General features: G+C 39.1%; 1 protein-coding gene across 1 annotated transcript; it reads left to right on the top strand.

Moving 5' to 3' along the window:
• Nucleotides 1–79: 79 nt before the first annotated feature.
• LOC108875083 (phospholipase B1, membrane-associated-like) lies at nt 80–12,574 on the top strand. Its single transcript, XM_051078249.1, is given in 44 exon segments — nt 80–456; nt 1,040–1,095; nt 1,209–1,272; nt 1,441–1,504; nt 1,633–1,667; nt 2,087–2,153; nt 2,257–2,305; nt 2,587–2,652; nt 2,747–2,812; nt 2,899–2,954; nt 3,084–3,153; nt 3,256–3,363; nt 3,524–3,577; nt 4,008–4,076; nt 4,312–4,398; nt 4,483–4,543; nt 4,647–4,705; nt 5,009–5,082; nt 5,205–5,248; nt 5,738–5,846; nt 5,949–6,000; nt 6,122–6,202; nt 6,328–6,393; nt 6,517–6,617; nt 6,723–6,804; nt 7,485–7,589; nt 7,680–7,775; nt 7,887–7,958; nt 8,059–8,136; nt 8,220–8,280; nt 8,368–8,426; nt 9,113–9,180; nt 9,271–9,314; nt 9,464–9,563; nt 9,658–9,679; nt 9,681–9,710; nt 9,849–9,929; nt 10,835–10,900; nt 11,048–11,142; nt 11,381–11,462; nt 11,578–11,682; nt 11,813–11,908; nt 12,056–12,130; nt 12,268–12,574. Coding segments are annotated over 44 exon segments (3,207 nt in total). The 5' UTR covers nt 80–392; the 3' UTR covers nt 12,436–12,574.
• The last annotated feature ends 1,302 nt before the right edge of the window (nt 12,575–13,876 follow it).

A 13,876-nucleotide genomic window follows, 5' to 3' on the forward strand; every position in this document is an offset into this window, starting at 1 on the left:
GTGACACAGCTATTCACTGACAAACAGATGCACAGATATGGAGGAGGAGGCATGACTTGTAATTTGGTCGATTGTTATCCAGATCAACTGATAAAAGGAAGATATGACTGAGAATAAAAGAGGACGGGTGAGAAAAAAATAGCAGGAATGACCATCATTCTTTTTGCTTGAAGAGTGGTTTTCCTCTTCTTTTCACCTCTTTTTTCTCCCCTTTTTAAAACCTTGCCCTCTTGGGAACTCTTTTCCTTCTCCACACCTTTTATAGGTACGGTATACTTTTACAGTCAGTCAGTGAGAGCCTACAGTCATTCTTTCTGAGGCTGAGGGAAAAAAAGCAGGAGGGCATTACACAAACCCCTCAGTGTGGAAGGCACTCAGTATCTCACCACATCATGACTACCAGATCTGCGCTCCTGATTCTGGCAGCCCTCGTTGGATCCTGCGCTCAGTTTACAGGTAAAGTACAGCCCATTATTATATGTTCACAATTAGTTTGACAAATTGAATGTGTTGCATTAGTTGTTGTTTACCATTGATTTGATACTGCTTACAAATGCTAAATAGGGACTTAATGAGTGACCAATGTAAGATACGTGGTTTTTGCTGATGATTTGTGCAGTACAAAGAAGGTCTCCATTGTCTCTGTTAGTTAGATATAAATGTCCACTGTGCACAGAGGACTTTGGGCCACAAATACAAAAAGAGTAAACCACACAGAAACTTTATTACACCACAGTTTATTGCACAGACTTATGCTGCACACAATAAGGCAACCTACAATAAGGTAACCTACTAGTAAACTGTAAGAAACATGACAACACTATCTTTATAAAATAAATCCTGGCATCGTTTAACAAATAAAATGAGCCATTTTATAAACTAATTTACTATTTTAGGGGGAAAGTGCAGTATATTTTCAAGTTTTTACACTCAGTTAATTTATTTTAAAAAGTACCTTCTTACTTTTTGACTCAGTGTCTCTTCTGTGAGTTCATTCAGGTACTAAGTTGGTTTTGTTTGTTTCTCTTGTCAAATTTAGACACTGTCTACACTGATGTAAGAGAAAATGAACTGTCAACAGAAACATCAGAGGAGGTAATATACTGTCAGTTATTACACTTTAATGTTCATTCAAATTAGAGCATGTATCAGTCATTTACTTTATATAGATATGGTGAAAAGTCTGACGAACTGTATTTCTGTCACAGACAGAAAGTTACATGCCAATACTTTGCTCACCAATACCTGGCCCCTTGTCTCCATCCTCCTCAGGTAGGTATTTTCTATCACTGATCTGAATCAGTCTGAGTGATTTCTGTGATTACACATAGAGATCAGGCCTCTAACTTACTTCAGTTTAAGCCAAATTATCTAAAATACACAGCATTGTTGTATCATAACGCTCCTCACTATTTAATCCCCTTGTTTTCTCACCATCAGTTGATGCTCTCAGCCCTGCTGATGTCTCAGCTGTTTACACCTTGGGAGTACCACTCTCACACAGGTAAGAGCCAAGAATAAAATGCACAAAAATCATTGGAAGTGACATATAGAGTGGCATCTTTAAATCTGGAACTTTAAACCTATACCAACTGCAATTGTATGTAACATTCTGTATTTCCTCCTCATCAGGGATGAAGCATTCAGAGTGGTCAGCAGACTAACTGGTAAGTCTGTAAATTCTCACCCACTGCACTTTCTCAATTTTGGTTTATTTAGTTTTCTAATTATATTCCCAGGCATAGTCCTGGTCATTGATCTAGTTCTACAGTAATCTTGCTCCGTCACTAATTAACTTTGAGTGGATTTACGTTAAAAGTCATGACCATGTCACAGGAAATACCAGAAACAGAGCACTTTGATGAATAAGTTCTGTGAGCAATAATCTTATAGTTTAGTCGAGTTTATCTGTAAGGATAAGACAGTGGATCATAAACACAGGTTGTTGACCCTCATGAAACTAAGCAAACTCTTTTACCTCATAATCTAGCTAATCCAAGTGTCTGATTGTATTATGAGGAATTAGACTGTAGACTGTACTGTAGATTTACTAGAGCTCTTATGATCGTGTCTGTGTCTTCAATAGAATTGCTGTCTATGCTTAACCCTGAAATGATCACTCAACATGTGGATCAGACTTCTCTGCAGCCCAGGTAATACACACATCTAAATAATGCACACATGTGCTGTTACACACATAAATGCTGTTTAATGAGATTGTTGTCCTTGAGTTATATAAGAATGTTTGTGTTGCAGGAGTTTGCTGGAGGAAGCTGAGGAACTGTCTTTGTCCCTGTCACAGCAGGTGCACATTAACCCTCCCATAACAGTTTTTATATAGTTTATATATTTTCTTATCAGTGCAGAGAAGTCAAGTGAGCAAGTTTAACCACTATAAATATGAAGAATTAAAAAATCAAGAATAAATTTGTCACCGTGATATTTAGGATTAACTTACTCTCCTAAGACAGCTCTGACAATATTTGGAAGGACAAGCAAATCCAACAAGACTGTTCTGGCCCAAGAAATACCCCCCCCCCCTCACTTTTTGCTCTTATATCTCATATTCTTCGTATCTTGTTGTAGGTCTCAGACTGGAAGTTTGTGCTGTTGTTTGTCCCAGCAGATTCCATGTGTGCCTGTTCACCACATGTAAGATACAGAATTCATACAGAATTATGTTTTTACATGTGTTTGGTTTTGTGAAGGATGATAAGAGTGTGTAACTTTTTCTTTTCTGCCTCAGGTTGCTGCAGATGTTAACGCTGCTGTGCAGGATGTGGAAGTGGCTCTGCAGATATTGCAAGAAAGGGTATAGTTCTTATCGTTGACTAGATTTTAGCCATGAATAAATACAAATGGGAAAAAAACTTAAATATGCTTGGTGTATGTTTACAGTTGCATCGCACTTTAGTTCATGTTGCAGTTTGGAGCGCATATCATCAGCAGGACAAGTGAGTGTTTTAATTTTTTTGTCATAAAAAACAATTTAATACACACATATATGTAGCCTGTAGTGTTATGATCTTGCTCATTATAAAACCCACATTACAGTGATGTGCTTCTGTTGTATTTTGTAGCAGGTGTGAGTGTATGAGAGATGACGGCATAAACCAACGCCTACGTAAAGCAACTCTCCTAAAAACACTGCAGGTAAATGTAAAAATAAAGTGCTAACAGTGTGCTTCTTGCTCATGTTCGTCTGAGCCATATTTGGCTGCTTACTTGACAATTATCCATTTGTCTTGTCCTCAGGACTCTCTAAGTCATGTCTTGAAAAAGCCAAGGTGGCACAGCAAAAGTGCAGACTTCACTGCCATGCTACAGTCTGCCCCAGTTATCCTTGAACCCAGCTCAGATTCTGTAAGTAAAGAGGAGCTAAATTCCAGATGCTAGCTATAATCAACAGTAATGTAACTGACAACTGTAAAATATACAGCCCTCCTTCCAGTAACAATACATGAAAGACCCTTGAGTTGGCTAATGTGTAACTAGCATACTGTATATGATGTGTTTCTGCTAGGATAACACATGGTCTGAAACAAACCAAGTTGCTATTCAGCTATGGACAAACATGGTAAGTTCTTGTTGATCAAAGTGATGTATGGCATATTAAATATAGAGATTATGTACAGTTTAGGCAGTATGAGAAAGCAGCATGCTGAAAACCTTCAACATCGATCTATATTCTACTCTGACACTGAAACTGACCCTGTGTCTGAGTTGTAAAATGAGCCAACACCACGATCCCTTAAACCAAAAGTAAGATGGAACAATGATTAAAGTGAACGTTTGTTGCTCTGACAAGCGATTAGATAAGAGATGTAAAGATTAACCTGATGTGATTATCCACATAATGACTTTTTCCAGCATTGTTCACACTGCATGTGTATATGAACGCAAGACTTGTGCAATCAGTACAGTTAGACACTGTACGGTCATTGACTGCACAGAATGGCCCCACGTGATCCTAAAATCTTACCCAATCGTCACTTTTCCTCTTCCAGCTTCAGCCAACAACGGGTCAGACAGAGGTCATGGACGACAGTGTCATCCCCATTCCTTGCCCTACCCGGGTGAGGCACGCCATCACATAACACAGTCTATTTAAAGTCATTGTGGTAGCACAGTGTGTTGTGTTCTAGGCTTGATGCAAAAACAGCCCAAATACGTGCTTCACAAAATGACTAAATGTTTTGCAGCAGCATTCGGCATTCAATCCTGAGACTCTCCAAATCACAAAGCAGACTTTCAATATAAGATTTACACTAAATCTGATACTGATACTTGTGGTTTCTTCTCTTATCTCAGGAACGACCTTTCCTACGGACACAGAAAAATTCCCCCTCTGACAGTGAAAAGACAGTTTACAGCAAAGCTTCTACATTAACAGATCCTGTAAGTCTTTCAGCTTCAGAGCTACAGTAGCATGAAAGCACATACAGTACAGTGCAGATACTAATAAATACTGTCTGTTGTCAGGTTATGGGTACTGAGATAAACTGCACAGACCGCAGTCCATCTCCCACTACACCAACTTCAGGTTAAAAATATATATTTTTAGCTCTTGTTCTGTGTTCTTTAAGACATATATGTATTTCTGGAAATGTATGATAATCTACTTGATTTTCCTATTTCCTGTGTAGTTCATCAACTCAGACCTGGAGATATCAAGGTCGTGGCAGCAGTAGGCGACTCTCTGACAGTGAGTGTTGATCACTCTTCTACTTGTTAGTCAAATTGATATCTACACTTTTGAAAAGTCAGACATATCTCAATAAAAGTACAAATATAGATATAGATAGACAACATATACAGTACATATAAAGTACAGGACAAGCAGATATAATGACATGGACCTATTGTGTTTGTGTTTCATTTGAGTGCATGTGTGCAGACGTGCAAACACAACAAAGAGATGACACACAGAGGCAGGGCCAGAGGGGTGGAATTGAATTTCCACTAGTCCTACATTGTCTCAGTATCTCATGTCTGATGTTTTCTGCAGGCAGCCAATGGTGTGGGTGCAAAGACAGACAACCTTCTGTTAGTGATTAGTGAGTACAGAGGACTGTCATGGAGGTGAGATAAGCTAAAGTACACCTTGTGCAAATTTTGATAGTGTGGGAAATTACTCCAAGAATTAATGTGGAAATTGTGTGAGATGAATTGGAAAACTAATGAGCTGTTTCTGTCATTTTCAGTATTGGTGGTGATGAAAACATTACCACTGTAACCACTCTGCCAAGTATGTTTGACTTTTATTATTTTATCAAATGAAATTACATTAAAAAAAGGAGGCTTACTCCATATTTATGTTATACAATATGAGATGCCAATCATGGTCAATTGTAGCATTATGCTTGATAACATCTATTTTACAGTATCTTATCACTGTCATTAAAGACCTCACTGTTCAGCAGACTGCTTTTCATGCCAGCTAATGAATGAATCAATCACAAGCGATAGATAATACTACAGGAATGCAGTAAATCATAGAATAACATCATATGATATTTTTATTCTGCCTGTTCTATAAAAACATACACTTAAAATTTTAATCTTGAATCCACTCACTAGCCTTTTCCAGAGCTCTTTATTTTTTATTTTTTTTTAGGATCTACTGAGAGATTGGGAGAAATGTGGAATGCACACAGTTCTGTTCATGATTTCAATCTCTGCTTTAGTTAAAAAATAAATAAATAAAAATAACCCTCCCTGTGATTGTGTTTTGCAGACATCCTGAAGGAGTTTAACCCCTCCCTGACTGGCTTCTCAGAGGGAATAGGTAATGAGGACAATCCTAAGGCCTTTCTCAATCAGGCTGTGGCAGGAGCAAAGAGTGGGTCAGTCACATTCTTTACTTAGCTTTAGTATTAATCACTATTACTACCTTTTAAATGTTAAATGATACGCACTTCTTGAAATGTCTCCGTTTCCATTCTCAGTGACATGGTGCGACAGGTGCGCATCCTAGTGGACAAAATGAAAAGTGATCCGGTAAGGCAGTGGTAAACTTCAGTAGATACGCAGACAGATATGCCCATGTGTAACCTTTGTCTCAGTTTTATGTTCACAGTTACCAAATTAACAGAACATTTACCTCTTATCTTCTTTACAGCGCATTGATTTCCATAATGATTGGAAAGTGATCACCATGTTTATTGGAGGCAATGACATCTGTGACTTCTGCACTGACAGCGTGAGCGCTCTCACTTATTTTATCAAGATTTTTGCAATACTTGAATATTTTGTACTTTCTTTGGTCGTTATCACAGAGGACAGAAATATTCTTTGGGTCTTAGCGAGGAATATTATTCTCCACAGGTCTTTTTCTCGCCCAGGAATGTGGTCATTCGTATCCAACAAGCTCTGGACATACTCCACAGTGAAGTATGTTTCCATTTTCTTGCATTTAAGCTAACACAAACATACAGCCTCACTGTATGTTAACAATTTCAAGGCCATAATCCAAAATACAGACAGGTGGTGAACTTTATATTTTGTGTCACCCAGGTTCCCCGTGCCATTGTCAATCTGGTAGAACTGTTAAACATTGTACCGCTGCGTGATCTGCACAATGATAAAAGTCTGGGCTGTCCCACCTGGTTTGTAAGGTTAGTAACCTTTGGTTATGTAAGACACAACCAATTAGATTTTTTTTAAAAAGAAAGAAACACTGATAAAGTCATCACTTAACAGTTTTGATGTTTGTATTTCAGTTTAGTTTGCCCCTGTATCCTGAAGCCTAAAGCAGGATCCTCTGAACTCCACAAGGTCAATGACTTCAATAGAGCTTATCAGGTACAAAAAGAAAGAAATGTTATAAGAAAGAAGTTTTCTGTCCATTTTCTCGTGTATTACAATTTCTGTGGCTACAACATTAATTCACAAGTCTTAATTTGACTTTGAGAGCTAAAAACACTTTCTCTTGGGAGTGTGTCTGTTCATCGCTGAATACACTCAGCACATTTTATTTATGGTAACATAACTTTATTTATTTATATCATGTGGAGACAAGCTGAGAAAACCAGTTGAAAGAGCTGATGTGAAACTCTCACACAGCATCTCCTTCTTTTTGTGTGTATGTGTGTGTAGACTAGAAAACACTTGAAAACGTTGAACAAAAAAAGGCATAAAAACAAGTTGGAATTGAATCACCTTACATGTATATGGACTGCCTTATAGTTTTATTTCTTATATTTTTCTCCTGTATTTGTGTTGACAGTAGATAGTGAAACAATGTTTTTACAGCTATGAACTGTTCTTTGAATGATAATGGTGTAAGGACAGTTTAAAAAGTGCTAAAGGAAAGACATAAAGAAAAGATTTGCCAAAGTCAGCCTGCAACTTAAAAAGCTAAAGCAGTTCTGTGACTGCAGTGCTACCATCAGGACACAATTCAGAATGATATTCACTGAGAAGTCAAACACCTGTTTATACTTCCTCTGTGGTCTTTATCTTTTGGCTGCCTTCCCTTGCAGCGTACTATGAGAGAGCTTATTGACTCTGGGCGGTATGACACACACGACAACTTCACTGTGGTGCTGCAGCCGTTCTTCAGAGAGGTTTTCCTTCCCATGTTAGAGGTAAGAGCTGAAACCCTAAAGAAATATGCAATATTCCTCAGTGTGTTTTCATATATTTACATATTTTTTTTTACCCTTCTTTCTCAAAAGGATGGCCGACCTGATCGCTCTTACTTTTCACCCGACTGTTTTCATCTCAGCCAGAAAGCTCACACTCTGATGGCTCGTGCTCTGTGGAACAACATGGTAGGATTTACTTTATTAGAAAACATTTCCTACATTTGTATTTTGTCACATGTGGTTTTCATTTCTCTTGTAATGATTCAAAATAAATCACCGACTTTTACAATCTCTTAGTTAGAGCCGGTGGGCAACAAGACTTTTACGCAAGACTTCACAGCTGGCATTGATTTGAAGTGTCCCTCTGAGGTAAATTTGCATCCAGCAACATTGATTGAATCCAACAATTGAAAAAACTATACATTATATTTATCATTTTTGTGTGCTCTTGGTTTTATTTCTATATTAGACCAACCCATTCTTCAGGACTGCTCTCAATAGCAACTACACCTTTCCAGGCCCTCCACCCACTCCTCCTCCTGTTACAGTAGGTCACAGAATTTAGATGTGCAATGCCAACTAATGGATTATAACTATAAATGCCTAAAATATCTCTCTGCCATTCTTTAGAACTGGGGAAGTGACTTCTCCTGCGTTAACACAGCTCCGTCCAACTCTGTGCCCACATCAGGTAAGAATTCAAGGCATTACTCAGGTGTTACCTGCACTAAAATACAAGGGCCAGATGTAAAATACGCGTATGTTGATCGTCTGTCAGCTCACAGGATACGGCCAGCAGACATCAAGGTGGTGGCTGCTCTGGGAGACTCTTTAACAGTAAGTTTGAATGTGATTGATTTTTCCCCTTAGCTTTCAGTTGCCTCTCACTTTCTTCCTCTTTCACACACAATTCTGCTATAAAGTTTAAAAAGCCAAATCAGTGCAGATCTTGTAAAAGCATCTTAAAACCCATTTGTTTTCTTTTGTGCTTGCTCTGCACTGCTATATGCTTATTTAACCTTGTTTTATATGTGTTGTCTCCATCTCTTTCCCTTTTCTTCTTCCTGTAAAGCTCCTCTATGCTTCTGCCACAAACTGTAGCAACATCCCATTATTATATTATCTGATGGTTATTATCCCATGAGTGGTGTCACCAGGGATGTAATAATAATATTGACAGATGGATAGAAAAGATTATTTTGTGCAAGTAATAAGAACATAATACATTTTTTGGCCAACACTTTTACAGCTTTTTATGTCATCAGGTCATATTTTAAGATAAGATAAGATAAGATAAGATAGACTTTATTTATCCCACTTGTGGGAAATTCACTCGCTACAGCAGCGTTGAGAACGAACAAGAGTGAAGAATAGAAAATGACAAAATAATATGAGAAAGCTAGGATGCACTGGTGGATCAAGATAATGAATAAGCAGTGAGAGCTTTATCAGTTTAATGATTCAGATAGAAACAGAGAAAAAATATGCCTGGAAGCTATTGAATAATCTTTTTCTGCCTGTAGACTGGGTTTGGTGCTAAGGCAAAGAATCTGCTGCAGCTAAGAACCGAGTACAGAGGAGTGTCGTGGAGGTGAGAGACTGCACACAAAGCATATACACAAAAATCCATGTACACTGCATTGTGAACATATCAATTCATTGTTTGTTTTTCATTAACAAGCATCGGAGGAGACAAAAATCTCGACACTGTCACAACATTACCCAGTAAGTCCCAAGCCTCTTCTGTTTCTATGTGCTGCCTCTCCTCTCTTGAAATGTAATGCATATCAGCACCACTAGATGGCAGAGTTGGACTGTAACAAAGTCAGTATTTCCTCTCTTGTGCTGTAATATCCCTTCTTTTTTTACATCAGATATCCTTAAGAAGTTCAATCCTAAAATCAAAGGAGTGTCAATTGGACAAGGGAAAAGACGGACTGGCTTCAACATGGCTGTTTCAGGGGCTAAAATATCGTGAGTTGCAACATTTCTTTGATCTGTTATCAGGTTCTAATGGTTCACATTCAAGTATTTTGTGCACTCATGAATATCTCTAAATTTCATACAGAGGAATCCCTGGGCAGGTCCGGACGTCTGATTGATACCATAAAAAATGACTCTGTGAGTTTAAGATATCGTATTAAACCAATTCTAATGTATTCACTCAGGTGATTTCACAAATTAGAGTATGTTTAAGCAGTGTGCAAGATAAATGTAATCTCTGTCCGATCTCTTTCTCCATCCATTTTATGGAAATAGTCAGTGGATTTCCAGAATGACTGGAAGCTGGTGACCCTCTTCATTGGAGGAAATGACCTGTGTCAGTACTGCAACGACCGGGTGAGCTGCCTTAAGAAGTCATCACAGGAAACACAGGGTGACCCACTGGATGAAGGACATTTTCAGAGCGCTCCCCCTCAGTAAATCTCCTACCGCAGCACAGTGGTTAAACATCCTGTAGTGTTGTGCGATCGCCCTGTGTAGAGCTGTCTCATGATATCACTCTCCAAATGGGACTAAGCACTGGAGCAGAATAATCAAGCTTTGTGAGGAGCGCTCCCCCAATTGTTTTATTGTGTCAGAGTGAGATGAGAGCAGACATCGTTTCTTCTCAATGAGCACATTCTGTCACTTCGCCCCTCCAACACAAAACACCTCCTCCCTGCCTCCCCCTCCCTCTATCTCAGCCTCTGTCTGCATCAAACAAGCACATGGGGCACAGTGACAGGCCTTGTTCTCTAAGAGGCATAAACAACACAGAAGTCAACCCAGACTCTCTCCATCCTGTCTCTGTCTCACTCTCTCTTCTCCCCCTCTCTCTCTCTCTCTTACTCCTTTCTCATTTTGCCTCCATTTCCCTTTTATTTTTTTATTTTTCTCTCCATTGCTCTCCCTCGTGCTCCGCTCACAGGGTAGTCTCTCTTTTAATGTTTGTGCTTTGAAGCAGAATATCAAAGCAGAGCATCAATTTAAGATGAGCTCTGAGATTGTGATAGTGACAGCTTAGGGTTAGTTTGTTGCGTGTGTGCTCATACATGTTGCAGGACGTCGGCTCTTTCCGCTGATGTGCCGTTTTTTAGATACAAACCTGACTGAGTTTCCTTCAAATATGACCTCCTTTTTCATTTTACTGACCCAAATAGAAGCAGTCATTAATGAAAAAAAGGCACGAGTGGGCTTATGTGTACATGTGTTCACTATGAATTAATAAACAGCCTTGTACATTGTGTTTCTCACAACTACAGGCCTCTTTGTCGCCTCAGAACTACAGCCGTCATATGATGACAAGCTTGGACATGTTGTACAAAGAGGTAAAGAGGTGTTATCTACTAAAAAAAGGGAAACTTGACAATGCAAAAATACCTAACATAGGTTCACTTCTCACTGATGCCTAAAAGGATGCAATCTGAATTCTTTGAAGCTGTGTAAAAGTCTTGTTTTCTTTCTTTTGGCTGTAGCTTCCCAGGACAATAGTCAACGTCTTGGAGATCCTGGAAATTGAAGGACTTCGCAGGATCAAAAGGGATAGTCTTGGGTGCAGTGTGTTACAAAAGTATGCTCATCGATTCACTTGTGCCAAATCAATTCTGCATGAACCCAGAGCACTGAGTCTGGAGGCAGATTGCTCTTTTGAGTCATCAGCACTTGTCTTAATATTGATCTTATATCTTGTCAAAGCAGCAAAGAGATATATAATCATTTGGTATTTAATAAAGGATTAGCTCATCAACAGTCATAAGAGCATTTTATTTCCTTGAATTGGCCGTTAATTTTCACCATTGATCCTTCAGGTATGTCTGCCCATGCTTCTTGTTGCCAGGAGAGGATTCCCCCGAGCTGGCTGAAGTAAAACGGATCAATCGGCAATTACAGGTTAATTTACAAGAACAGTGAGACAAGAATGCGTCCTTGCTAACAAGTGTTGATGAGACAGGATCACTGCATTAGCTGTAATAACATCAGAATATCTGCTGGTCTTTTCTTTCAGATCGAGACAGACAAACTGGTGAACGGAGGCCGCTACGATGGCAGAGAGGACTTTGCTGTGGTCGTGCAGCCCTTTTTTCAAAACTCCATTGTTCCTTTGAATGCTGTAAGTCATTTTTCACCCCTCTCAGTCTCCACACATACTGCAGTTTAGGTTTAGGGTAGTAACAAGCAATTCCCCCCTTTCAGTGCACATAATTCCTACAAACACTCATCTTGTATCATTTCTTCTCCAGGACGGCAGACCTGATGCCACCTACTTCTCCGAGGACTGTTTCCATTTCAGTGAACGGGGACATGCTGACATGGCTGCAGCTCTGTGGAATAACATGGTGAGTCTGGCAAAGCGGATAGCAAAAGGCTAATTGAGTTGGACAAGGGAAGGGATTTGGATGAAGTCTGTCTAAATTACTACATCTCGCTGCAGTTTGGTCATGAACTGAGGAAACTGAGGGACTTTATTTCTATTTTATCTCTAGTTGGAGCCAGTGGGTAAAAAACAGACATACAACAATTTCACAAACGCCAGAAATAACATCAAATGCCCCACTGAGGTAAGAAAGCTACCATACAAGCACCTCTCACACGCTGCCACCGACCCAGTTGTGATCTGTCTGTATTTGCTCATAATGACAGTCCATGGAAGTGAATTTAACTTAAAGTTTATGGCCTTGTTAATTGTGTGTTCCAGGAGCATCCATACATCTTCACAAAGGAGAACAGCTTGCCCGGTTCGACTAGCCACTCCAGCACCTGGAACCGACAGCACGGCTTCACCTCACAGCTCCACAACGCACAGCACGACCTCTCCTCTCACCTCCACCGGCACCACCTCAGCACCACCACCTCTCACCTCTGATTGCTCGAACAATTTGCCAGCATGGCTCGCTGCTGTGACGGCGGTTACTGGTGTTCTGATTGGTTTGGCTGCCACCTGGCTCCTCCTCCACTGCAGAGCCAAAAGAAGCAAGAGGATGATGGCGGCTGCAGTGGAGATGAGGGGCACTGTGTTTTAAAGTGCTCCTTACTGTATTTTTGCACTGAACTATTCATGGAAATTTCAAAAACATCATTTAAAGTGACTGTAGAAAGCACAGTCTGTGGTGATTTGGCAGCTTTTTATAGTAAGACTGTCTGCCATGTCTAGAGATGTGAATTATTGTCCTTGAACCACAGAAAATATAACTGGATGCAGAAGTGGAAAAGGTACACTAGTCATAAGGAAAGTAAAAAAGCATAAATTGTATTAAGGTGAGAAGTATTTAGTATTTGTGAAGGATGGTTCCCTTCACATTTATTTATCAGTGTAGCATTAACCTGTGAGGAGTATATAAATGTTGTAGCTGGTCTAACAACTAACTTCACAAGACAATGCAATCCACACCCACTGTAACTCAAACACAGGACTAAAATTACTGCCTGCACGTTAACTTATTTCTGCTGTTTTATATTTCATTTTGTTAAAATGAAAATGTATTTGAAGTAAGTACTGTCACATTTTAACCAGAGTTTTCAGATAAATGTTGAAGAATAACGTACACAATAACTGCCTCAAAACTTAATTTTTAACTACTTGAATTAAATGTACTTAGTTGCTCTTTGTGGATGCAACAACAGTGCACTTGTGTAGAGTGTGTGGGTAATTTGTGCAGTGACAAATACTTGGAAAGACAATGTAATTAGATATTCTTTGCTTTTTCCCTTTGGTTTGTTGTTTTTTTAATATAACTTTAATACCTTTGATTGTAACTTTGGTTCTTTTGGGTATTTGAAATAAATAATTTGCAGTAATTCATACAAACTGTGGTAGGATGGCTCATGTGACATCTGTCCAGCCCAGTCCTGGGCTAATGATGTAACCTGCCTATCCAGGAAGTCATCACCATTACAGCTTGATGGTATTTCATTTTAGATACTCATGAAATGTAGAAGGACACCATATCATAAATGACACAACTCACCCGTGCACAAGTCACTCTGCTTGGAGGATAGCACACATCAACCTGCATTTATTAGCTTTATCACTGATATGTCTGACTGATAAAACATAAAAAGGGTTATTTTATGACCTCCTTACACTGATGAAAGCCTCCGACTGCTTCTGTTAATTGTGTCACAAACATATAGCAGTGTAAAGTACATTTACTCTAGCACTGTAATTTACATTTTCTGCTATTTTTCTCACTTTATAAAACATGACGCATTGGTACAGACAAGATTAGAATCCTTTTTTAAAACATGCTTATGCATCAGTAATGGCAACAGCTCTGCCATAAGCCTCTACCTTTACTTAGCTTATA

Source organism: Lates calcarifer, linkage group LG19, assembly GCF_001640805.2.
Source record: "Lates calcarifer isolate ASB-BC8 linkage group LG19, TLL_Latcal_v3, whole genome shotgun sequence".
Lineage (NCBI taxonomy): Eukaryota > Metazoa > Chordata > Actinopteri > Centropomidae > Lates > Lates calcarifer.